The 27,775-nt window shown below is 43.4% G+C and overlaps 1 protein-coding gene across 2 annotated transcripts in view; it reads right to left on the minus strand.

Moving 5' to 3' along the window:
• Positions 1-27,775, minus strand: part of WSCD1 (WSC domain containing 1) — a 101,932-nt gene that overhangs the window by 11,248 nt on the left and 62,909 nt on the right. For both annotated transcript variants that reach the window (XM_029612525.1, XM_029612526.1), the window contains exon 5: positions 12,982-13,103. In XM_029612525.1, the coding sequence (XP_029468385.1) occupies positions 12,982-13,103 (122 nt within the window). The remainder of the gene's footprint in view (positions 1-12,981; positions 13,104-27,775) is intronic.

Raw genomic sequence — 27,775 nt, forward strand, 5'->3', positions numbered from 1 at the left:
ATGGCCATGTGCTGGGAGCCTCTGATCCCACCCCGCCCCCTCCCTGCAAGCCCGTGGACTTACACGCATCCCGGGGCTTTACACGTGTCGCCGGGCCTTTTTAAAATAGGCCTGGCGCACGTAGTCCGGTTTACGCATGTAAATCCTCTGGATATACGCACGTAACGTTTTCAAAATCCGGCCCATAGTCTTGTATATGTTGGCACAATATGATCGGCTAGAAGAAGGAGGGCGAAACAGAAACATAGGGACTTAAAGCTGGGAGATCATTGTTTCATGTATAATGAAATCTTATTAGAAATTCTGATACCTACACATTTTGTAATTATGGCTATTGTAATTACTGTTTTTACTGATGTACTTTTTGTTGTGAACCACTGTGATTGTCTACAGAATGATAGTATACAAATATAAATACATAAATAAATAAAATGTGTTTTACTGAGAAATGCAGCCAGAAACTCAGTGTGCTGCAGCAGTCAAAAAAGCAAACAGAATGTTAGGAATTATTAAGAAGGGGAATGCTTAACAAAACAGAAAATGTCATAATGCCTCTATATCGCTCCATGGTGAGACCGCACCTTGAGTACTGTGTACAATTCTGGTCACCGCATCTCAAAAAAGATATAGTTGCGATGGAGAAGGTACGAAGAAGGGCGACCAAAATGGGGGATAGAACAGCTCCCCTATGAGGAAAGGCTGAAGAGGAGGTTAGGGCTGTTCAGCTTGGAGAAGAGATGACTGAGGGGGAATATGATAGAGGTGTTTAAAATCATGAGAGGTCTAGAACGGGTAGATGTGAATCTGTTATTTACTCTTTCAGATAATAGGACTAGGGGGCACTCCATGAAGTTAGCTTGTGGCACATTTAAGACTAATCGGAGAAAATTCTTTTTCACTCAACGCACAATTGAATTTGTTGCCAGAGGATGTGGTTAGTGCAGTTAGTGTAGCTGGGTTTAAAAAAGGATCGGATAAGTTCTTGGAGGAGAAGTCAATTAACTGCTATTAATCAAGTTTACTTAGGGAATAGCCACTGCTATTAATTGCATCAGTAGCATGGGATCTTCTTAGTGTTTGGGTAATTGCCAGGTTCTTGTGGTCTGGTTTGGCCTCTGTTGGAAACAGGATGCTGATCTTGATGGACCCTTGGTCTGACCCACATGGTAATTTCTTAGGTTCTTATACATATGGGAGGTGGCGGACTGGCTTATTCCAGTCATGAAGTGACTGGAATAAGCCGAAATGATCAGTGTCATAGTAACCTTGAGGTCTGCTAGCAAGGCGTGACCTCTAAGTGGAAATGGCAAGTCCTGCTCTAACTGCTGGCGTAGGTATAGGATAGTTTCCTTGTTGATCCTGAATATGCACAAGACTTGCTCCTCGTACAGATACAAAAAAAATGCGATCTGGTCATGTGAACTCTCTCTAAGGGGTTCCTTCTCCTAATCCTCTACTGTTCTCTCTCCCTCCTCAAATGTTGTGATCTGAGTATCCATATACTCACCAGCACTCTTCCATCCTATCAGTCCCAGTGACACACACACACACAAATCATATGCCCCCGTCAGGCCCGCTCACCAGATTCACCCACTCCCTCTCCTTCTCCCTCTCTCTCAGAAATGCTTGGAAAGGTTCCCCCAAAGAAAGGAAGCAAACCTTGGATGAGACAGGACAGACCCACAAACAAAGGCTTAACCTGACATGCGAAATGTATGGGCAAGGACAATGCTTTCTCAGTTAGCCCCGTCCACACAAACTTTTCTTCTGCTCCTAGCAAGCTGCCCTCTCTACTAACCAGAGAAGCCAGCATGGGAGTTTGAACTTGGCACATTAAATAGCAGGTGTAAACGCGTTTGCAAGTTGACGATGTCCACAAGAGACGTTCATTATAAAACAGCAAAGCCTGGGCAAACATCCAAACCACATCTGGACACTTCTATTTTGTACGCGCTTACTTTCCTGCACAAACACGCAATCTCGCACATGCTTGCCTTGTCTTTAAAGTTGCTTGTAAGTTAAACATATGTGCATGCAAGGCATTTCTCCCCGCGAAACCCCTTCGAAAATTGACTCCACATTTTCTAAAATCAAAAACGTGTGTGTGGAAGTCCTAGCCCCTCCCGGTCTCCACCCCCCTGTAACGCCTCTCCCCCTAAGCATGTAAAAGTACACGCATTTCTGAGGGGGAAGCACTACTTTAAACTGCAGAATTTCCTTTGAAAAGTACACTCAATATGCTCTCACTTTAGTTGTTGTGGTTTTGTTTTGTTTTTTTTTGCAGAGGAAAATATGACTGTGCTCCTGCCATAACCTCCCACCGATCATTTACAGTTTATCTTGTGTTTGTGCAGAATGACAGCAAGCACCTGGCCGACAGAAGCGCCTGAGCACTCAGAGCTGGTAGATGAGCCTTTCTTCCTTCATCCTGTGTTTACTCTGTTCTCACACCGAGGTATTAATAGCTATTTTTTCTCACAGTTCATAAGATGTTTTCCAAAGTTGCTAGCAGCTTCCCTCATTACTGTTCTCCTCTGCACTTTTCGGGTTTTCAGAATTATTATTTTTTTCTCATTGTATTTAAAATACTCTATGGCGGTGATGTGATTGTTTCACTTGCTATGTTTCTTTCTTTTTTTTTTTTTTTATATAATATAGAACCAGAGCTCATCCCCTGGATTTTACAAGAAATTTTAGCCTGACTATATGCTGGGGTGTGATATAATATGGAAACAAGAAGGCGGCCATGGGACGTCATGCTCCATAAGTTCTCATGCAACTCGCCGGCCTGCTGCATTTTTTTTTGTTTTTATTTAAATTTGCCTCTTACTTGATGCCTACAAGGAAGAGGAAAAGTCTTCAGAGAATTGTCTGCGATTGTAGTGAGGGCCCTGATTGATTTGTTCGTTGAATGCCAAGTTGGAGATCTTCAGGGAGGACTGCTGGGGAGCATGGAAAGGGACACTTTGCCTTCCTCTCCCCCTGATCTCAGTGTCTATTTGCGCTCCGTTTTGAGAGCCCTTCCAGGGTAGCGGGCACATCAAGAAGCCTACAGCGAGGCTACCAGGTCAGGCTGTTGTAGATGATGTAGTCAGCCCTCTTCCCAGAGGGAGGGGAGCTGTGAGAGAGAAGCAGTGGCCAACGGAAGATGGAGGAAGCAGGAGCTGCACCGTAGAGACACGGGTTTCCCTGCAACGATGGCCATCGGGCAGCGGAGAAGTGGAGGGACTGTAAGCAACTGCTGAGATACAGCAAGGTGAGATGGGAAGCTTTCATCTGGCCAGACCGGGCGAGCTTACCCTAGTGGAAATCTGGAAGGCCCAAGCTGTTACCAAGTTAGTATGGGTCAGTCTCTTGCAGCATAGATTTCTCTACCAGTGGATAAAATACAGAGACTTTGGAGATTGCCGTGGTCAAGATTCAAAATCATATGAAGGAGGAGAGAAGATTGCACTTGGTAAAAAAAAGGATTTGGACAGGCTGGAGATAGTGCAACCTTTAACTAAAGATAATTCTCACTTGAGTACCAAGGTAGATAATTTGGAAAATCAGATGCCCTTTATTAATTTTCCCAAAATGCCATTGGTGTTTCCCTTGGAAATGTTTAAAAGATACATGATTGAGATGTTGAAAGTACCTGTGATATCAGTTCTTCCTATTGCACGTATCTGTTACCTTCCATTGTTTAAGAAAAAGGAACTGGATCGGTCTATGGCTGCTCCTTCACCTATTTCTGATGATTATTTAAATGTGGCTGGATTTCTAGAAGCCTCAGATAAGCTTGTGGTGCCTGCATTGCTGATGGTTTCCTTATCTTTAGATCCAGATAGGGACTGACTTTTAAAAATGTTTCAGATATCATGAAGATTTAGTCTTAAAGATGAAAGTTTGGGTGTTTCTGGATGCTGCTAAAAGTGTAAACAATTCCTATTAAGGCTGAGGGTTCTTCAACTGGATGCTTCTTTATTTAAAAAAAAAAAAAAGTCCCTGTAAATGCTTAATTAGATTTCTGAATGTTTCCTATAGATTTTTTTGGACCCAGGTTGTGTAGGCATGTCCTAATCCCCTTAAGCTATAAGGGGATGCAAAAAAAAAAAAAAAAGTGCATCCAAAACACACATTTTTGCACTCAGAAATTAACACCTGCCCAGAGAAGGCATTAATTTCTGAGCACCCCAAAAAGTTGTACAGAATAGCAGAAAATATTGCTTTTATGTACATCCTCTGACTTAGTACTGTGGCGATATTAAGTCAGAGGAACGAAAGATTAAAAAAAAATTTTTTTTTAAAGTGCCGGCGGTCAGATTCGGGAAACAGACGCTCAGTTAACCAGCATCCGTTTTCCAAACCTGTGGCTGTGCGCCGATTAGGAAAATGGATTCCGATAAATCTGGCGTCCATTTTCTAAACCGGCGGACAGTCACGGACAGCTGACCACTCGTGGTTGTCAAAGAGGCGCTAGGCATGCGCAATCGACCCCAGCGCCTCCTTGACAGCGCGATCCCTAATTAGAATATTGCATGGCGCCCCCGGGAGAGTTTCCTTGGGGGAGGGGGGCATTAGGAAAGCGGGAGCTGAAGATGCTTTCAATGCATTTTTTTTTTTTTTTGCATCAGCCCCTTTAATTTCCCTCAGGCCATGCTACTGTTGATATTTGTAAGGATTTTCCTATTGTCTTCCTTGGATGGTTGATTATTCAACTGATAACATCAGGGCCGTATTGAAGTTAAGTACATCCGCTTTAAAGAGTCTATGACTGACGGAGGATATTTTAAGAAAAAGAAAAAATTCTTGAACAAAAAGTTTTTGAAAGTTAATAAATTTAAAAGAAGGCGAATGATTGAAAAGACCGGTTGGTGTCTCTGTATGAACATACAACGTCAGGCTTGCTGACGCCTTCTTTAGCCATTATTTCTAAATTTAATTTTGTCCACTTTTGCTGTTGTTAATATGGTTGATTATTCCCCATTATTTGAGGATTGTTCCTCTTTAGGTACATGAATTGATTTTGCTTTTTGTATTAATATTTTCTTTTACCCTCGTGTACTAGATATTTTCCTCTCAAGATGTCTCTTGAAGGTTTACTTGAAATTCAATAAAGCATAAATAAAAAGGAGCAATGCTGGGGTGTAATATTTTACCAGTTCCATAGAACTACTCAGGCCTGGATTTACACACAGCAACAAAAGCAACTTCCTACAAGGGACGCGCAGCCCCAGAAGTTTTGGTTTGGTCTATTTTTTGGTCTTGGGGTTTTTGTTTTTTTTTGTTTGTTGTTTAAATTTGGTTTGTTACACGTTTTTATAGAAGCCTAGCTCCTGAACCACGGTATAGTCCAGGGCGGGGCATGGTACTGAGGCTAGTCCTGGGCAGGGTCCTTCACTGTGGCCTAGCCTGAGCACCAAGGCCTTTTTTTGATTATCAGCCTCAAAAAATCCACAAGGTGAATAGTTCTTGACTAGCTTTCAGGTATTCCACTCCCTTTATTAGTTCAAAATAAGCAGGTCAAAGAGAAAGACGACATTGCCTGAACTGCCATTATTGTTCTGAACTGATGAAGGGAGTATATCTCTTGAAAAGAACTCAAGAAATGTATGCTTGCCTTATAGCTTTTTGTTTATTGGCTTTTATTTCCACATGCTTCTAAGATAAAAATTGAGAGCTGTTGACCTAGACAAGTCATTTTAATTAGCCTATTCAAAGATAATTATTGCTATAATAAGCAAAAAACTTTGCTTGCTTTACTGTTGTTTTTCATATTTCTTTTAAATACAGGCAGCGCAGAAACCGTGAACCTTCTGAACACTTAAGTTAATGAAACTCAGTATTTCTAAGGAATTAACATTCTTTCCAACCAATAACAATGATTGGAATTGCACCCAAAATACTATTTAACTTACAACTGTAAATAAAACATTGCTGGCATGACCTTCTCACAGAACCCAGCACGAAGGTCTGCGACACTTCCAAACCCATAATTTCATCCCTTGAATTTGATTTCAGTACTGTAATTAAGCAGCACATCACCATCAGCTAATCAGACTGCATTCTTTAGCGATGAGGCTGCATATTGTATTTCCATGAAGTTTACTTTAATTTCTTCCTTCATTTGCATAGTGTGCTTTTCTTGTCCAGCGCCTTTTAAATTCTCTCTTCGTGGCAAATTATTTTCACAAACTTCCCAATCCCCGACATCAATTGATGTTTCGGTGGTGCCTACTTCAGGGCGGGAGAGAGGAGATATAGTCTTCCATGAGAATTCAAATCCATAAGTGTATAGGATCAATGGACACCTATGGATTTGTTCAGTTTCGTAGATAAGCCTCAATCTCAGATAAGTACATGGAAGACTACACCCCCTCATCCCACCAAAACATTGGTCAACATGTCAGCATTAGGGATTGGGGAGTTTGTGATTGTTTAGATTGGTGCCTTTGTGCTTTCTGATTTCCCATTGATTTCATCTGCACTGAAGAATAATTACTTAAAATAGACCAATTTTGGGGTAAATAATCGATTTCTGCGGGAGACAGTAAGCTATTGCAGCTGCACCCTATTCTTTTCTGATACCTCCTGAACCTCAACAGTGCATTTATGGGAACAGGGCCGTTTTTATCTCCGATTCGTTTAATTTGATTGTATTCTTGCCACCCTATCTTGATTTTTTGATGATTATTTTGAGATGTGTGATTTTGCTCCTCTATTTTGTCCTATGTCTCATGCCATACAGCCTCCACATCAAATTAAGTGCAGGAAAGCTCTATGCTGGCTTGAGAGATGGACTCTCCACAACTGCAGTCCTAAGATAAGATTGCTACAGCTATCCACTGGAACCTTCTTTGTGAAAAATATGGTGGTCAAACTGTCGATTCTGCTCACTATGGCAGAAACCAACACTGGTGAAGAGCAGGACTGTGGAATTAGGAAAATTAGTACTCCAGTCAAGATACTTCAGGTCTCGCATGACCTGATGCAGCAACCCTTGTCAGAGTCAGGTGAAAATCATGGAGTCAATCTGAGGAAGTCTGATCTTCCACGACAGAAATCTCATCAATCTCCACGAACACTTCTGTGAACTCTTTAATGTGTTCAAAACTGCTTCAGTTCCAATTGGATCTACAGTTCAACTGGGACAGCTGCGTGGCAGTGTAAAGTGATGCCAGACTGGCCACGCAGAATGACTTGGGTTCAGTTCCCGGCACATGTCTTCTGCTCTCCAAGTCGGCTGGGGTCAGGGCTGTTGCAAAGGCAGCATTCACTGCCTCTGCTAGAGAGAGAGCCAGACATTGTGCAATGGTGAAACCTAGAGGCCAGATTTAGAGACCCCAGACAATGAACTGCGGTGGTAATTATGGACTTAAGCTGGAAGAAGATATAAAACAGGGGAAAATATCCCTGGCCAGACGAGAATGAAGATTTTTAGCATCAGGTCCTAGCCCTGGGTGTGGTTGAGCTGGACGCTAAATAGGAGAAGGAGAAAACTGCTAAGTCGAAAAAAGAACTGGGAAGGTTTTATTTATGCCAAAGCATAAAAGTAATAAGTAACTGAATTTACATTAACAGAGATATTTCCCCTCTGGGAACTGATCAACTCATTTCATACAAGCCACCAAATGGTAATTATGGTTACCAAGTGCAGTTCCACTAATGAAGTCTACTTTTTTGGATGCATACACATAGATGCATGGATCCAAAAAAAAGCAACCCATACCCTGTTTACAATCCTCAGGTTCCCCTTAAATACATCCTTAAAATTTCATGTCACTAAGACACCAAAGAGAAAATCTTTTGGAACACACAGACACACATGCATACAGTGGTCTTATAAGCCTTTAGAAAGTAGACTAAAAGCCAAAATGGGATCAGTCTGACTTAAAAAAAAAAAAAAAAAAATGGAACAGAACCAGTTGGCTGCCATGTTGGTGATGACTTAGTCATCTGGATAGAAAATGGCTACCCTAGAGGTAAAATAACCGTCTCTGTTTGCCAATTCATAGAGGTATTCAACTCAGCAATGCATAGAATTCTAGGCTACCGACCACTAGGCTTTACTAATTCAAATATACCTCAGCATGGGGATGCTGTGAAAGTAGCATTCAGAGGCCCTCAGGAGTGAAAATGTCCCCCAACCATCATCCCAACAACGACACCGACTGGCCAGGTCAGGGTGCACGGCTGCTGGGCTCTGGAGGGAGCTGCTGCACATTGCCACGGTGATGGTAACTTGGAATAGCTTTGGGGGAAGGAGGCTGGTGGAACAGTAAGGAGAGAAAAGTTTTAATGGGCTTGGAGGCAGTGTGGAGGGAAAAGTGGTTAGCTGTGAATGAAGGGTCAGGACACCACAGCCCTAGCTGTGGTGTCCTGTCGAGCTAGAAACCCAAAGGAACAGCACCTGCCCCTCTCTTTCCCCTCTCCCCCCCCCCCCCCCGCCTAAAAAAAAGAAAAAAAGCTCAATAGAAAAAGAAAACCAAAATGTTTTAAAAATATAGACACTGCACAGTGTCTTTTGCAGCTTGTCTAGCAAATGCTTTTTAAAATGGCATCCAATGGCCAGCTTAGCCATCATCTCTCCTTGAATACAATATATTTTTGGCATGTGTTACAGCTTTGCGAGTTCTTATGAATGTTTTATAGAAATGCCATCTTTGGGAAAGCATGTTGACAGGAGAAGAAATTAAGATAATGATTTGCTGTTTTCTAAATACTTTCAATTCCTTTTCAAAGTGAAAATAAATTCTTGGAAGGTATTCTAGAACAGAATTTCATTAGCGGTTCTACATGAAGCAGGACCAATTTATGCGATGGCTCAATTAGCCCAACATTATGAGGGTTGTAGGATTTTGCAATTATTTTTATTGATTAAAAATATACAGTTGGAATATTGTTTTACGTGGCTTTTCCTGTAACATTCAATTAGGCTAAAATCAGAAACAGGCATTGGAGGAAGATAAATTATCTGGTGGAAATACGTTGCAAACATAAAATGAAGAAATATAGACGGGCATAAAATCAGCATATAAGTGTTTAAGTAGTTTGTTCATGCTTATATGCCAATTTGCAAACATTGCGAGTATGCGCATACTTGCAGTGTCATGCATACATTTTAACAAGGGAGATAAAGGGATGGTTTAGAGCTGTTAAAAGGCAAGCTTCACAAGTATGCACGCAAGTCGCTATTTTGTAAGTGGAATTTGCGCCTACATCACTGAACTAGTTCGCACACTTTTATGCCTGCATATTAAGTCACGGAAGTGAAATTGAACTCGTCTTTTGACTGAAGTTTCTGGGTGGGAGGTATGAGTTAAGTGGTGGGAGGCCAGGGTGGATATGTCGGAGAACTGGTGGTTGCAAGCGGAAGCACAAGTATTGTCAGAAGTGATGTACATGTATTAAGGTTAAATGTAAAAGCCCTATGCATGCCATACGTGTGTGTCTCAGGTTGGCGCGCGCTGCGCAGATTTTAAGAAGCACCCAAATAGACGCATATTTCCTGGAACATGCATAAATCAAAAAGTGAAAAAGGGTGGGACATAGACGTGGTGTGTGCGGAGCATGGGCGGGGCATGGGTGTTCCAGGAAGGTAACTTGAAATGTGCACGTAAGTATTTACACAGAAAGCGCGCGCCGGGTCCCCTACTGCGTAACTTTCTTCTGCTATGGATGGTGCGTAAGTTTTAAAATAAAAAAATCAGGGCTAGTCAGCAGGGTTTGAAGGGTCGGGGTTAATAGGGTGAAAGGGAGGAAGGTTAAGTATGGGGGTTAGGAAGGCGGGGGCCTTTACCTGGGTGAACTGGGAACAGACTGAGGAAACTGGTAATTGCATCGGCACGCATATCGAATAAAATCCCCCCCACTTACGTGGAAGAGCCGACAATTGCGTGCACAAGCACGTGTCCATACACAATTGCGCACACATGTTAAGAGCATAAGCCGATTTTATATTATCCGCACATATACATGCACATTGTATAAAATGGCCGCATCCATTCACACGGGCCACCCATAAGCGCGCATATGTACGCCCGTGTGGCTTTTAAAAGTTACCGTCATTCTTTATAAAATATGCGCCTTCGTATATAACTCTGAGTTTCCATTCGCATAAGTTACAATTATAACGTGTGAAGTATATGCACATAACATTATAAAATGGTTAGAAAAAGTATGTGTGTTCCTGTATTACAGATATGCTTGCATACTGAAAAATATGCGAGCACTTCTGAGGCTGAGTTGCATGGGATTTTATAAATCTCCACGGGCCCACTTACATTTGGTGATTTGTGCAGACTACTGAGCCACTCTTATTAACGAACTGATTAGACATTATCACATTTTTTTTTCCTACATGAATTTTTAAAATAATTTTTTTTAAATAGAAGAATCTGAAATATATGTTCCCCTAGGTATGTTGGCCATGTCAAGCATTTGATTTTATATGTGTGTTTTTATCATTCCCCACTTTGAACACTGGATACATGGGGGCTACAATTAAAATATATAGTTCTATTATAGCACTGCAGTGCCCCAAGTTGGCCCCCTCCTTTGCCTCTAAAAAATAGGCAAGGATGATCTAAACGAAAACTGTACCAAAGTATTTTAATACCATTCAGTTTTACTCTCTTCTATGTGATGTTTTAAAATATTAGTGGTGACTTTTGAAGACACGTTCCAAGTCATTTACCAGGGTAAGCTGGTCTGGCTGAAAGTAAGTGCAGGCTGCCATAGTGCACACATTTTTAGCTGGATTAAAAAATGCCATGCTCGGGGGGAGGGAGGAAAACCGTGCACTTGGAGGGCACTTTCACACAACCATTTCCTCGTGTCATTTCTGTCATTTTAGAATGCATTAAATCATGTCAGCGTGTGTTAAATGATTTAGGGCACACTAAAACCATTTAGTGTGTGCTAAATTGACAGAAATAAAACTGAATCTAAAACAAAAAAATAAAGAAATATAGAACTAGAAAATGAAAGAAAGAATGAAATTAAATTAAAGTTATTCCATGCTCACAACTCTCTCTTAATGCTCTCGAAAGTCTCTGTGCTTGGTGAAATCTTGGACCTCTTCATTGAAATACCAGCAACGGGACCAAAATATGATGGCTATTTTTTTTTCCAATGAACAATATTATACCGGCGACTAAGGCCACCAACTAATTTTCATATAAGCTACCAAAAGGTTTCCCCACAGTAATGAATTTCAGCCACTCCCAGCCCAAAAAAAATTAAAAACTTGTTTGTTTTTTTTATCACGCTTTCTCTGATACATTCAAGACAAAATAAATGGCTATTGCTCGTGATCAGCTATGGGATGTTTACTGGTGTTGAAGTGCAATTTGATTATTTCTGATTAAGATTATGGGGCATGATTCTGTTTTATTTATTAAGGTTTTTAGGATGTTTGTATTTTGTATTTATTGTACTCCAATTTGAGAAGCAATTGCAAAAGCAGAAAATCAGATTTAAATGAAATAAATAATAAAATTGAATCAGCAGCTGATTCACTAAGGGGTAGATTTTAAGACGCGATTTTGTAACATGCGCGTGTGTGCAAGGGGGTGCACAATTATGCAACTTGCGCGCGCCGAGCCCGCACTGCCTTCCCCAATTCCCTACCCCCCACCCCACCTTCCCTTCCTCTAACTCCCTGCCCCCCAGCCCTAAGCTGAACCCCCCCCAAAAAAAAATTGGCCTACCCTGTTATGCCTGCCCCACCCCTTTTTGCAAGCCCTGGGACTTACACGCATCCCGGGGCTTTACGCGAGTCGCCGGGCCTTTTGAAAATAGGCCCAGCGCATGTAACCTTTTGAAAATCCGGCCCTAAGGCTCTATTTCCATTTTATCTCTATGGGAAAAAAAAACAAAAAAAAAACGAGTTGAATGAAAACCCTAGAGGTGAAGGACTCTGCAATCTTCCATCAATTTCCTCGGCCCATCCAATCCCCTCATCTTACATCTAAAAATGAGGCAGTTTCAGAAGAATCTGTCTCAGTCATTTTTCCCCCTTGCCATAATTAAGGTTGTCCTGTAACCATTGGGAAACTTAGATTTTGCTTTACCAAGAAAACACTGCTTCCATAAATATATAATCACATTGAAATCATCAGCTCAGTGTGTGATAGCAGCCAAAAAAAAAAAGCAAAGTTAGGAATGATCTGGTAAGGAATATAACAATGCCTCTGTATCGGTCCATGGTGGGATCAAGTCTTAATTTAATTTTTTATATCTGCTCCGCCTTTCATAGCTAGACAGTGGATTATAATAGGAAAAAAAGTAGGCTTAAACACTAGGCCACATTAAATTTAAGAAGGTAATGTCATATGTTAGCTCCTTATGACAAACAGCAAAAAGTATGCCTTGAGTGCTGCATGTAGCTCTGGTCAACACATTTCAAAAAAGACCTAGCAGTACTAGAGAAAGTGCAGTGAAGAGCAACAGGATGGAACAGCATAATAGGTAAGGGATTTCAGCTTGGAGAAGAGGTAACAGAGGGGTATGATAGAAAGTTACAAAATCATGAATGATGGAGAACAAGTTTATGGGAAACTATTATATACTCTCTATCAAATACTAGAGGGCATTCCATAAACTAACTGGTAGCAAATTCAAATCAAGATTTAAAAAAAAAAAAAAAAAATTCAGTCAATTAACAATTAAGCACAAGATTTGAGAACTGCTGGTCTGGTGATTTGAAGACCTTTGCACTAGGAACTCAACTTAAGAGCCATGAAACTCTTTTTGCATGAGACTTTCAGAAAAGGACTTCTCATACTACTAAGCAGGATTTGTCCTAGTGACAGAAAGCTGAGCCACTCTGTACTCCTCGTGTCAGAAATATCAACTAATAAACTCTTCCACATTTGGGAAAACTCTGTGCAGGGGCGGAGTTTGCTTCAAACCTCCTACTGGAGAAAATTTCATTACCACCTCAAGTGAACAGCAAAGACGACGGAAATGTCAAATAAAAACCCGATTTGGACTTACCTTATCGGAGCAAAACTCTGAGCAGGTCTCCGCCGTCAAGTTGAACTGCGTGAAAGAGGTAGGGAAGGCGTCCGTGAGATTCTTCGGGACCCTGAAGCACCCTCGATGGACAGGAGTCCTGCCTGCAGCAACACGAAAATAGGTTCCCTCTTGAGAAAACCGAACTAGCGGAGTATCGCTAATCGCCAAGCAACAGTATCAGCCGCGAACAGGAAGGGGGGAAATGCTATGCATATGCAGAGCACCTGGCAAGTCAGGGCATTGATTCACAAACCCTGGAACGAAATGTGCTGCAAATTGACTGGCATGAGAAGGCACATGCCGTTTTAATAGCCACCTTCCAGTAGAGCAGTTTCAATTAAATTCCATCAGTGCACGGCTTGCTATTCTTAGATGACTAGGGCTTACAGTTGATATATGTGCTTTTTTTTTTTTTTATTTCCTGAAAGGCTAAAAGCTCTGATAAAAAAAAAAACAAAAAACAGCAAAGCTTCCAGTGGTGAGAATGAGAAAACTACAAAATTAGGGCAGCACAGAGAAAGAAGCTCAGTTCCTGACTTTTTGACACCCCCCCCCCCCCCATGCGTTTGATACCTGCTGTGTGCAATGTACATTTCCGAAAGAAAGCAGATGGTTATCAATAACCCAATGCACTGCAATAGAAGTAAAAACAAATTTGCATCTGGAAACTGGGTCGCATGGCATGTAGAGTTACCAAGAAATGTCATATTATGAGACAGACTGAAACCTGGCTTTACCTCATTGTAGCTATGGTAGGCCAACCTCAGAGTCAGTTGGATATTCAAGATATCCACAATGAATATGAATGAGATAAATGTTCATAATTGGAGACCCCCATATATAAATGTCTCATGCATATTCAGTGGGGATGTTCTGAAAACCTATCAGTGAGGGTCATGAGGGCAGGTCTAGGAAGCCCCGATATGAGAACAAACCTGATACTAGCAATTAGCAGACATTAATAACAATTATGGGATACACTGTATTACACAGAGCTGCTCAATCCTTTTTTTTTTTTTTGTAATCACGGTTTTTATTGGGTGATTCACAAACATGCCAAAACAAACGTTGCATAACATCACGAGCATAAAAAAATACAGCCAAACAAGCAACGCATTTATGAAGCAAGTATCACACCCTTTTTCCAATATTCAATGCTACCCATCTTCCCTCCCCATAATCCCATCCTTTTTGTCATATGAACCCAATATTTGTTAGTACTGTTAATATATTATGGGTGCCATGTCAGTCCACTTGAATGTGTACAAATGCCGGCCAAACAAGTTAAAAGCAATACCTTTATATTAGACTAACTCAGTACCTCTGTGACTAGCTTTCAAAAGCTATTCACCCTTTATTAAGTCAGTCAAGAGACAGTCACGCAGAGTTTAAATACTACAGAGTCAGCTAGGCATGAGCTTGTCTATATGCCATGAAGTTGCAGATTACAGTATAATTACAGCTCAATAACGGATGGGTTTGACAGAGGCGACAAACAGTGAAGATGTAGCATACAAGAGGAGGACCACCATTGAGTGGGTACCATTTGCAGTAACGTACAACCTGGAGCCAGGAAACTCAAGACAGATCATAAAAGACCTACAACCACAGCTCCTGGAAGATGAATCACTGAAAGAAATATTCTATGCTCCTCCAGGTCAAGCAGGCCAGTAACCCCCTGACCTGAAACAAAAACTAATAAATGTGAATTTAAAGACCTGCACGCGCGTTTGTTGACTCACGCACATGGCCGCGGCAATTTTATAGCATGTGCGTATATGCACATCTGTTAGAAAATCGGCTGTACGGGTGCACAATTTTACATTGATGTGCGCATATGCACACAAATGCCACCTCAAACACGTAAGTGGGGGGAGGATTTTAGTAGATACATGTGCCAATGCAATTACTTGTTTCCCCATTTCGCCTCAGTAAAGGAGAGGACTTCCTAACCCCCCCCCCCCAGCTAACTTGCCTCCCTTTTTCTTTATTAGCCTTGACCCTTAAAACCCCACTAACTAGCTTAGTTTTTTTTTTTGGTTTCATGACTTACCAGCCGTCCACAGCAGAAGTAAAGTTACACAGGTAGGAACCCGGCATGCACTGGTGTGCTGCCTGGCGCGCGTAAATTACTTGTACCCCCGAGGAGCAGCACGTAACAAAATTTAAAAAAAAAAAAAAGAGGTAAGGTAGGATAGGTTTAGGGGGTGGGGAGGAGAGGGGAAGGGGAAGGAAGGTTAGGCAGGGGGGGTTAGGGAAGTTCCCTCCCAGTCCGCTCCTAATTGGCACTTCCCCAGTCCCTCCCAGTCCGCTCTAATTAGGGGAAGTGCCAATTGCATTGCTGCGCGGACTTCACACTCGTGCGCGTGCATGTTATAAAATTGGCACGTCCATGTTTGCATGCAGGAAAGCTTGCGCACATATTAAAATCTACCCCTGTATGCGCAGACTTTACTGCTGTACAGGGAGTTGCCAAATTGCTCCCTATATAATTTTAATTTTGCTTCGGTGGGTGGGCTATTAATTGTATGTAATCCGCTTTGAACAGGTAGAGATCCATATTCAGTCACTGTCCGGATAGCAATGTTAGCCGGAAAATCTTGTCTAGCTAATTTTGCAGGTTTATTCAATAGTGCAGCCACACTATTGAATACAGACGGTTATCTTAAAGTTAACTGGCTAACTTTAGGGCAGGTCTTTGGCCCAACCAGACTTAGCGGGTTAAGGTATCCAGCTAAATCTGAATATTGGAGCTAGCTGGATAACTTAGTGGCTAACTCAACTTCTCCCAGTGATACCCCTAGAACCCTCCTAACTTATCCAGCTAAATTCCAGCTGCCTAACTTAGTAGCCAGCTAGAATTTAGTGGGATATGTGCCCAAATATTCATTTAGACGGATAACTTCTGAGTTATCCGGTTAAATGCTTTTGAATATCAACCTCAGGATTTCCTGGTAAAAGTAGAAGGGCCAAAATAAATTCAATTAAATCCAGTCTGTCCAGTTACCCCATCCACCTGGTTTTCAGTTCTAGAATTACCGTGACCCATCACATAGGAGGAGGAGTTGAAAGCAGAGCCTCTGCTCTGCATGTAACATATGCACACTTCAAAGGAAGGCTAAAATATATATCTATCTATATATAAAAATCTTACTGCTGCTTTTTATTCTATTTGAATGAAGCACTGCTTCATATTAGCATTTCTGACTGACTGTCTATCTTCCTTATTCTCCTGTGATTCCTGTCCCACACATTTAAACCCACACAATTATATTGAATTTATAGAGGATAAAATGGAACTATCAGGGATCTGTAGGGAATAAAACAGTAGAATATGCAAAAGAACTGAGTATTCATGGTAAAAATTAGGTTCAAAAAACACAAAGTAGGTGAGATCTTTTTATTGGACTAATTCAATACCTCTAGCTTTCTAGAGTCATTCTCCCTTCATCAGGTCAGTGAAGGGCCACTGTAGTTACACTGACTTTAAATACTAAAGAATAGGGATGTGCTTGTGTCTGATATGACACAGACAATAACAATGACATTTTTGTATATCTTTTCATGTCTTTTTTTTTTTTTTTTTTTTAGCAAGAAACCAAAAACCCCACATTTTTTTATTTTGTTTCTCATGCATACTAACTTGGAATAATATGCGTTTGGAGTACTCGGCCCCTGAAAAAACTCAGGGGTCTTCGCGCATGTTAAAAGGAATGAGAAATTACTACTTACCTGATAATTTCCTTTTCTTTAAGGTAGACAGATGGATTCAGGACCAGTGGGTTATGCACCTCTACCCAGCAGATGGAGACAGAGCGAGCTGATGTCACAGTATATATACCCCTGCAGTGACATCAGCCTGCCACAATTCTCTTCAAAAGCAACTGTGGACAAACTAGAAAAAAACTTGATTAGAAACAGACAACCAATTTGTACTTACCCAACAAGAAACAATGAACTCAAGAATGTATGAATACTAATATGGGGACTGAATTAACACTTACCAGTAATCCTCTGGAACATGTAGCCACACAGGAGGACCATAACACAATCATTTGGCAGCCAAGGGCAGGAAGCTGAATCCATCTATCTACTTTAAGGAAAAGGAAATTATCAGGTAAGTAGTAATTTCTCATTTCCTAGCGTGTAGACAGATGGACTCAGGACCAGTGGGGATGAACCCAAGCTACTCCCAAATAGGGTGGGAGGCTGCCCGCAGTCCAGTCAAAAATGTACGTGCAAAAGCTGTGACCTTCCGGGCCTGCACATCCAGCCAATAATACCTGGAAAAGGTTTATGAAGCGGACCACACCGCAGCTCGGCAAATGTTGATGGAAGATAACAGTCTAACCTCCACCCATGACACTGCCTGAGCCCTATTGGAATGAACCCTAACCTGAGTAGGCAACGGCTTTTCCACGACCACATATGCGACCGTGACTACCTCCTTAATCTAGGATGTTATTGTAGCCCACAAAGCCGGCTCACCCTGTTTACCTCCATCATGAAGGACAAACAGATTATCCATCTTTCAGAAACCTCCAGATACCTCATGACATGTCTCTTGACATCCAAGGGACACAACAGGTGATATTTCTCTTTCCTTATCCAAGACAGCAGGGAAATGGACTGATTGAAGTGAAAATCTGAGACCACTTTAGGAAAGAAAGAAAGAACAGTATGCAGTTGTATCACTCCTAGAGGAAGGAACGGCTCCTGGCAAGACAAGGCCTGCAGCTCAGAAACTCGACACACAGAACATATCAACACCAGAATTACCGTTTTCAAGGTCAGTAACTGCAAGAATGGCTACGCAGCAGTCAAAATGTAGGACCCGACAAGAAATCCAATACCAGATTAAGACTCCACAAAGGAACCGGTAAACGCAAGGGAGGATGAAGAAGTTTCACTCCCCTCAAGAAATGGGCCATATCAAGATAAGATCAACATTCAGCTGGCCCCTGAATCAGGCAAGAGCCACTACCTGTACCTTCAAGGAATTAAGGGCCAACCCATCCTGCAAAAATTCCAAAATAAGCGGGATCCTAACTTAACGAGGAAGCACTCCTCGATCTTCATACCAAGCATCAAACACTCGCCAAATGCACACATAGGCTAAGGAAGTAGAGAACTTTCATGCTTATAACAAGGTAGCAATCACTGCAGTAGAATATCCATGCTTCAACAAGCAAGCCCTCTCCAGGGCCTATCCTTCACGAAGATCTGACTCTGCTTTGATCTTGACCCACCTCTGAAAAAGATAGAGAGGCGTCCCATCTCTTGTTCCCAGAGGTGGGTCGGAAAACCTTATTGGGAGGTTTAGGAGGTTCCACTACCCGAGCCCATGCCTCGCTTAGACTGTCTGGGACGAAAGGTCTGAGACCAGCCAAAAGGCCAAGTCTTTTGAAAGTTGTCCCTCTGTAGGGACGAAACCGATTGGATCCCCTGAGATGACCACTCAAACCAAAGGGGCACAGCAACTGCTTATCTTCCAGCAACTGGGGAACCAGAGATTCACCCCACTTACTGGCCAGTTTCTCCAACTCACTACTAAACAAGAGCGAGCCTTTAAAAGGCAATTTCGTAAGATTAGTTTTGAGGATCGCATCGGCCGACCAGTTTCTCAGCCATAACTGATGTCTGGCAGCTATTACCAAAGCTATTCCTCTGGCCAAGGTGCGTACCAAATCGCAGCCCTCATCTGCTAAAAAGGAAGTGGCGGATTTTGTAACTGTCCTGGAATTCACACCAGAGTCATCATCCTCCTGAGAGCAAAGCAAACAAGAGCGAGTCACTAGGGAACAACAAGAAGCTATCTGCAATGTCATTGTTACTGCTTCAAATGTTTGCTTAAGGGTGGCCTCAATTTTCCTATCTTGCGCATCCTTCAAGGCCGCTCCTCCCTCCATGGGGATAGTCGTCTGTTTAGAGATGGCACAGAGAAGCGCATCCACTTTTGGGAAATGTCGATGGTCTCTCACCACTGGATTCAGAGGGTACAGGCCTCTAAGGTCCAACTCCCTTTAAAATGTGTCTCTGGGCATTCCACTCAAGATCAATCAACTCTTGAATGGCCTCCATAACCAAGAAAAAAACAAGAGACTTTACGCAAAGAAACCAAAATGGGATTTTTCTTTGGCTCAGACATGGAATCTGCCCCAGGGACTCCCAGCATCTTCAATATATGGGAAATCAGGGCCGGCAGTTCATCTCTATGAAAGAAGTACAACAGTCCTATGTTTCCAATCCCAGAGGGATTTCCTCATCCTCCAGAGAGTCAGGATCTGCCTCGTTATCAGTGCCCTCCAGATTCGTGTCAGGAACACCTGCAGCTTGAGGTGTACTTCAGCGCTTAAATGTAGTACCGGAAAAGGGAGAGGCAAACACCAGAGGATCTGACCTACAGGATCTAATGGAGCTGAGGGCTGCATCTACAGAAAGGATTGCAATCCCTGAAAAAATTCCATCCAAGAAAATGCAGAAGGATCCATGCCAAAACCAGGAGGCACTTGTGCGGTGCCCAGTGAGCTGCCATCCACTACTGAGGAACCGGCCAAGGGAATTCCAATATCCACCGTCACTCCTTACACATCATTACCCAGACCTTCAACAGGCTGGGAAGAGCCAGACTTAGTAAAATCAAAGGAAGATAATGCTCCCTGAGCCTCTAAACAGCGCTGGCACAAGTTAGAGGGCAGGCCTGGCTGAGACACCCAAACATAACACGCTGCGCACATGGCAAGGCGCTTAGGTTTCTTAGCTATAGGTGCATTTATTATTTTTTTATATGCATTCAAATTTCAGGCGTCCAAAAGTTAGGCGTCCCAAGATCAGGCGCCACAAGGCTAGGCATCTCAACCTAAGCGCACACAAATTTGTACACTCAGGATAAGCACACATCTAAGCCAGATGCCGCCCAAACTGGATGCCCAAGCTGACGCCCAACTAAGCATCCAAAACCTGAATGCATAATCTGGATGCACAGCCAGAAGCCCCGGTTGAACCAACATCCTGTAGAAGGCAGCTGAATGCGCAGGCAAAACTGTGCAAAAAGCGCTGTTGCGGCCTACCACGTGGTGTGCAGAGAAAAAGCCATTGTTGCGTTTGGCCGGTCGCGGTCCCATCCTGTGACTGGCTGCTCCAACCTTTTCTCCTGGGCCGCAGGAGGCCCACTGATGCCAGCTGGGCGGGGACACAGCCGGCCGCTGTAAAGGCCTGATGTGCTGCTCTAGGGCCGCGGCTCAACTGAGTGGGGCATCCCTAGGCGCATGCATAGCTTGTGCACATGTAAAGGGCCCAAGGTGGGAAATCTTCTGCGGCATCCTGAGATGACATCACAGGCCTTCCACTATTTAAGACCTGCCTGCCCTGTCTCAGACGCCTTGGCAATAAGTTAGACTCCTTGGAGTAGCTGTTTCCTATGAATTTCCTGGTTCCTGATCCTGCCCCTGGTTCTAGTGCCTTGACTTTGTGTTCGGAGTTCTTGCATCCTTGTCTCATGGTCCCTTGTCTTCCTTCTATGCCTTCCGCTGTGCTGACCCTGCCTTCCTTTCCTTGACTTGATTTTGGACTTCTTCTTGACCTTCATGGATTTCTACCTGCCTTGTGATTTCTGCTTGCTTCTCGTCTTCCTGAATGCTGCCTGCCCCAACTTCAGCCTCCTCCTCATCTTGCTGTCTGCTGTCGGCCCAACCTCTGCTTGGACTGATCCTGTTTTCTTCTCGCTGGCCAACTGACTCTTCACTCATGGATTAATCCCTGCACAGAGGCCTGCGCCTAAGTCCAGCTGGCCCCAGCACCTGAGGGCTTAACCCAAGGGCAACGTGGGCTGGTAGTGGTGAAGTTCCTGTTGGGCCTCTGCTCTAGCCAACTCCGCCTGCCGATGGTGAGGACCTGCAGGGCTCCTCCCTGTGGGTAGCGCCAACCTCACCTCGGTCCAAGGGTCCACTTCTGCAATAGCCACAAATTAGATCAGCCTCGGATACTGATGCTTATACCTGCTCGGTTCGTTTCTTGTAATCCACTGCGATTTGTGGATCAGCTAAATCTACATTGTTTAAATAAATCAAGCAAACTAAAAACCATACTTAAATTTAGAACAAAAATTTTTAAAACTGAAAAACTAAAGAAAACGGAAACAAACAAAATTAGAATTAAACAAAATAAAAGTTTTGCTATGCAAATCCCAACTACAGAATCAGCCAGGCATGAGGTGGTCTGTATATGCCAGGAATTGCAAGTTACATTACAGTTACAGCTCAATAATGGAATTGTAAAGTTTTACTATATCTAACAACAGGTGAGAAAGCCAATGTTTATATGAAATCTTTGTATTGTTTCCAAAGTGATCATCTTCGATTCAAGTGTTTGGCATTCTTGTGTAGTTCTATAATTCCCTTTACATACCTTGCTTGTGAGGTTGCTAACCGAGTGAGCTTCCTTTAAGAAATGTTCGCCTACTTAGGTGCCACTTTCTTCTTCTCTGTAATGCAATGTTTTGGAGGCTGCTTTGAAACCCTATGAAGGGCTCGACAGCCTGCAGGGACATTGTGCCCCTGGGATTTAGTGACAAGAAACTGGATCCATGTTTCGGGTTTGGACACTGTCAGACAGGATGCTGGGCTTGATGGACTTTTGGTCTCACCCAGCATGGCACTTTGTTCTTATGACTGTGTGTAATGTGAAGAAGCAGAAGGCCTCTAAAGGAAGGCTAGGGTCTTGAAGGACTCTTTCCAGCCCTAGGCTGGAAGCATGGGTAACAATCTGGCCTCAGCACTCCCCAGTGAGCCCCTGAGCCCCGTTAGCTGGCAATTTGAAAATCTAGCAAAGAACAGAGGATGTTGCATTCCATTCTCTCTCACCAGCATCTCTGATTTCCTTCGTAAATTGGTGTTAGCATATATTTTCAGTGAATATATTCATTAAGAACATAAGAACATAAGAAAATGCCATACTGGGTCAGAGCAAGGGTCCATCAAGCCCAGCATCCTGTTTCCAACAGTGGCCAATCCAGGCCATAAGAACCTGGCAAGTACCCAAACACTAAGTCTATTCCATGTAACCATTGCTAATGGCAGTGGCTATTCTCTAAGTGAACTTAATAGCAGGTAATGGACTTCTCCTCCAAGAACTTATCCAATCCTTTTTTAAACACAGCATTTATCTCAGACACCTACAAAAACATGGGAGGTTTGCAGTTGTGGCAAAATTCATTGCAGTATTGCATTCACTGCAGAATGCAAAACAGCCCCTGCAGGCCTTTAATTGGCCTTTAGTATTTATAGCTATTTATTGTTGCAGCCTATCACATGGCTGAAACATGTCAAAAAGCCAGGAATATTCCAATTTTCCCCTTGGGCTTGGGCAAAACTCTGACATTTCAAGGCTTATTTTAATTGTCAAAAGTGTACAGAATCATTTCCAACACAGTGGGGCCATTCCTGAGAAAACAATTTATAGCATGTAGACATATGGGCAACTCTGCTGATTATAAATGAACTTCACCTCCCCCTCTGCCTCCCTTATAGCACCTAGAAGCTGTTGGAATTCAATGTTATTGATAGTGAAGAATAAACTGTTTGCAGAACCTTACCAGACTGAAGGTTCAGCCTGCCTCAGTAATAGTCTATTATTGTGCAGGAGCTCTACACAGGGATGCTAGCCCGAGGAAGTGTGCCAGCTGCGATGCTAGTAATCTGGGTACATGGGCATGGGACATTTCGATAGCTCTGGAATCTAGGTAGTGAAAACATTCTGACCCTCTTATCAAAAATGCCCAATGAAGCACTATGAGACCTATACAATAAAACTTGCACTGAAAGTGGTTTAGCATACGACTTGGTAAAATGTAGAAGTATACATTATGATAGAGCATTCTAGTCTCTGAAAAAGACTGGGTGCTTTTGCATAACATCCATAGCTGTTGGGAAATCCCCTGTTCTAACCATCACAAGCTTAAAGCACTGGTTAGATGGGGACATATCCTACCCCATCCCTCCCTCATAAAACATGGGCTGAACCCCTTCACTCCCATCCCCACTCTGAGGCAAATTCACCTACTCCTCTTTTCATGCAGGATGGTAACCCCTTCTGAGGCACACACCCCCCCCCACCACCACCATCACCTGTGCAAGAATGATAGCATGCTTCTCTGGAGTAACCCCCTTACCAGATCCCCCACCCACACACACACACCTGATCAGCAGAGGCACAGGGGCCCCAGTGACAAACCCCCTATTGCCTTCAACCCCTCCAACCCTCTCCAATCAGCAGGGCACGGTAGCCACAATGACAACCCCTCTTGTCTAAGGCAAGACTTAAACATATACACACACACAAACTTCTCACTCCCATGCTCTCTCTTACACATGCACACAGGCTTCTCACTCCCATGATCTCTCTCACATACACACCCACATGCATATAGGCTTCTCATTCCCATGCACTCTCTCATACATAAATACACAAACTTCTCACTCCCATGCTCTCTCTTACACATGCACACAAACTTCTCACTCCCATGCTCTCTCTTACACATGCACACAGGTTTCTCACTCCCATGCACTCTCTCACACATAGGCTTCTCACACTCATGCTCACACACACACACAGGCTGATCTCTCTGCCACACACTCTATCAGGGCTTCTCCCTCTCTTCTGGGCTTCTTTATTACGGTCGCCCGGGATTAGTTCCGTGACGGCCCTGTAAAGGGCATCCTCTTCTTGGGCTGCACAGGATGAGCTCCATGACGACCCTGCGATAGGGTATCTCTTCTCGGTGCCGGGCAATGCTGATTGGGTGGGCCTGAGCACAAAGTGGGTAGGCCTCAGTCCCCCCAGGCCCAGCCATGGCTATGCCACTGTTGGCAGCACCAATCCCACCCCTTTAAATTTCCTCCCCTAGACTTAGAACTTCCCTCCCACAAACCTCCCCCCTTCAGGACTCTGGCCACCCCTCCACCCTAGCCCACCACCCTGACCTCTCATGGTCATACCTTTCTATCCATGGTGGGCTAATCGTGCCCAGAGTGCCCCATAAGCTCTGTGTGCTGCACCATCTGAGTAAAATGGAATCAACTGGCTACTTTTCAACTTATATCCCTCTCTTATTTTAGATGAATAAGTTGAAAAGCAACCAGCTGGGCCCAGGGCCTGTAGCCTTAGGGGGCGCTTTGCGCCCCACTAGCCACCAGGGATAGAAAGCTATGGCTGGCAAGGGTCGGAGGAGTGCCCAGAGGCCTGAACAGGGGGGAGAGGAATCTGTACAAAGGAGTGGGTGTGGAAAGGGAGGGGAGGGTCTGTACCATGCAATTTAAAACTTTTTTTTCCTTAGTTTTTGGGCAATGGGACTGCCTCTAGTGGCAGTGGGAGGGATGGGACAGAGGGTCTCATAAGATCTCTAGCTTTTTAGCACTTTGGGCTTTGACTAGACTCCCCCAACCCTTTAAAACGCTGTCCTGGGAGCATTAGGATGTGTGCTAATGTCACATTGTACCTGGGGAAAGTTAGCTACAACGCCAAAGTTATCACTATTGCAAGGCGTTTGCTGCATGGTAAACACCTAATGATGCTTGATAAATGACCTGCCCCAATTCACCGAAATGTAGGGAATATGTAGCAGGGCCTAATTTAGGCTCCTAAGTTAGGTGCTGAAAATAGGCACCAAATATAGGTGCCTCAAATAAGATCCCAAATTTAGTCATTCAGCTTTCATATCAGCCTTTTAAGTTGAGGCTCTTAACTTTGGACTTATGATCCCAAATTGTTTCTTTTAAAAATTTCCTAAATTTAGGGTACTGGTTTCATTAGACCCCTAAAGTTAGGCTCCTACAATGTGGGTGGCTACAGGAACAGAATTGGATTGAGGAAACAAAGTTAGGTGCTTAGCACTGATTTTCAGAACTAGGCATCTAATTTAGGATCCCAAATCTAGGCAAATGAATAACAGTCCTAAATTTAGGTCCCAACATTTATTTGAAATTTCAGTTGAAAATGTAGGCCCCTAACTTCAGCTGAAAATTGGTGGTTAACTTAGGCACCTCACTTAGTACCTAATTCACTAAGGGTTATTCCCACAGACACAAAATAGGAGAAAAGAATTCATGAATCTGGTCCTTAGGGATCATATTTAGGAGCTCAGCTTTTCTGAATATCGACCCCTTGTAATCTAGCACTGTAGTTTTAGCACATGCAAAATAGACTTAGCATGCACATTAGACTTTATTGCATAAGCCCTTATATCGATGACCAAATGTCATAATTCCCAATATTCATTCCCTGAAAGAAACAGCCCAAAACAGTATTCGATGCACGACCACTGGCTGTTTAGTTTATTTCCCTCGAGACATCTATTTGAATGGAAAATAGAATCAGCATTTCATTCTTCTTTCCATTAAGCCATTGAAAAATCATTATCTAATGAAACAAGTAGGAAAGCTTTCAGCAATATCTATACATTCTCTTAACTGGTGACAAGGCAGGAAAGCAGAAACAAGAAGATATTGCACATTAGGGACAGTAATACATTTGTCCTGGTTCAGATGAAGTTCTGAACCATCTACAGTATCTTCATTATAATCTATTCAAAATTCACTTGTGCAACTTACCTTCCACCAGTGTCAATAGACCATGCAACCCCTCTTCTTAAGCCACTACATTGTCTCCTCATCCTCCTCCTCACCTATAAGTGCATCCACTCTGCAGATCTTCAATATCTCTCTGCTCTTATGTCCCCCCGTGACCTCCATGCTGCTCATATCTGTGCTCTTCTCTTCCTTTGCCACCTCCACCACGCCTTCTTCTTTGTTGCACCATATGCCTGGAACAACCTCCCTAAGGGGGTCATTTTCAAAAGGGATCACACGCGATACCTAGATTGGGGTGGGTTCTGGGCGACATCCGCACCGGAAGGGGAGGAGTCGGGGCGGCACCGGGGTGGACGCCACGAAGACGTCGCTAACAGTGAAAAGATAAGGGCCCTTTTCGCCGCCAGTTTTGCACCCAATAGCACCACCTTTTATGATGGCACTATTGGGTGCGAAAGCCGGCAGCAATAGCACTACGGAGGTGCGATCACTGCCGGCTTTCGCAGGCCCGGCCCCCGCTTCGCCACCCTACCCCCCCCCCCCCCCCCCTTATCGCTGGATTTTCTAAGGTCTGCAAGTTTAAAAAATCCAGGCCTAAGTTGGTGCATTATGCTCCCTCTCTCTGGCCTTATTCAAATCTTGGCTTAAAAACCCAGCTTTGAGATTGCTTTTAAATCTTAAACCAGGGCTGTAATTTTCATGGCCCAGTCAGGCAAGCATGTTTGTGCCTGCCACTCTCCCCAACACACACACCTGCTCCCTTCTCCTTTTTTTCCCCCGCTCTGATCCACAGTCCTTACTCACTACTTCTACCCTCCCTATCAGTTCTTTTTATGTTATTATATATAATCATTTAATGTTCTTACCATGCTCATATTTTACACCATTTGCTTTAACTATGATATGTTATTCTGTTCATTGTATTTTCCTCCTTTTCAGTTCAATGTAAGCCAGCATGATGTGCCTTACGCATGTCGGCAAAGAAAAACCTATAAATAAATAAATACTTCCTCTCTCTGACCCAACCTGGATGGAAGGCACCCGTCTTCCCAGATTTTCATCTTGTGCCGGCCTACACTTCCATTTTCACTCATTTTCCTACCCCCCCCCCCCCCCCAAAAGGGCAGCTGCCCATCTCACCTAACCCTAGTTAAGGCCCTGTTTTAAACCTGGCTCTTAATTTTAACCACTTTTACTGTAATACCTGCGTTCCATGAAGCCTGTCACTTCTCTTGTTTGTGTGTCTTGAATAGACCGCAGGCTCCAAGGAGAAGGACCGCTGAGTATGCGTATCTGTACAATGCTGCAACATCTAGCAGCACTATAGAAGTGATAAGATGTAGCAGTAGTGCTGGAGTGCATGACGCTATGTTTGAACGCCTTCATAAAAATGGGATTTAAACTAATTCCATGTTGTATGGTATCATTCTGTTATGGAGAAACTATGATGATGACCAAGTGCTGAGTGTGACAGGAGTCGAGTAACTTGGGAGTGACAATGTATGAATTAACGTAACAATAAAAACAGTGTTAAAAAATTATGTTGTTATCCACTCTGGGCGCCTTGTTGTGGGAAATAAATAACCATGGATATGAATATTTATTTGAATGACGACCACACTAAAGGGAGAATTTTAAAAGCCCCAATGAGCAGCAAATCAGGGAGATAAGCGCGTGACCGGGACGCGTTCGGGCCACGCGGATTTTAAGAGGCTCGCGGCCACGCGCGTATCTTCCGGTAGGCGGAGAAAAAAAAGGTTTGCCGAAAAAGGGGCAGGGTCTGGACGGGTTGAGACTGCACAGTGATGCACACCAGCGCACGCCGGGATCCCAGAACCGCGTAACTTGCTTCTGCTATGGACAACGTGTAAGTAGTTTAAAAAAAAAAAAGGGTTAGTCAGCGGGGGTTGGGGCTAGTAGAGTGAATTATGTAGGGAGTTTAGGCAGTCCGTTCCTTTCCTGGGGCAAACAGAGGGAACTGAGAAATAGGCCCTTTGCGTCGCGGCGCGTCCCTACTAAAATTCCCCCCTTTACGTGCTCGAGGCGGGATTTGCGTGCACATGCACGCGCTGGTATAAAATCGTGCACATGGGTAGCAGATTTTGTAACATGCGCACATGTTATACAATTGGCGCGCCCATGTGCGTGCATGCGCGTCAGCTTGAAAGTTATCGTCCCTGGCTTCATGT

The sequence above is a fragment of the Rhinatrema bivittatum genome, chromosome 8, assembly GCF_901001135.1.
Source record: "Rhinatrema bivittatum chromosome 8, aRhiBiv1.1, whole genome shotgun sequence".
Classification (NCBI taxonomy): domain Eukaryota; kingdom Metazoa; phylum Chordata; class Amphibia; order Gymnophiona; family Rhinatrematidae; genus Rhinatrema; species Rhinatrema bivittatum.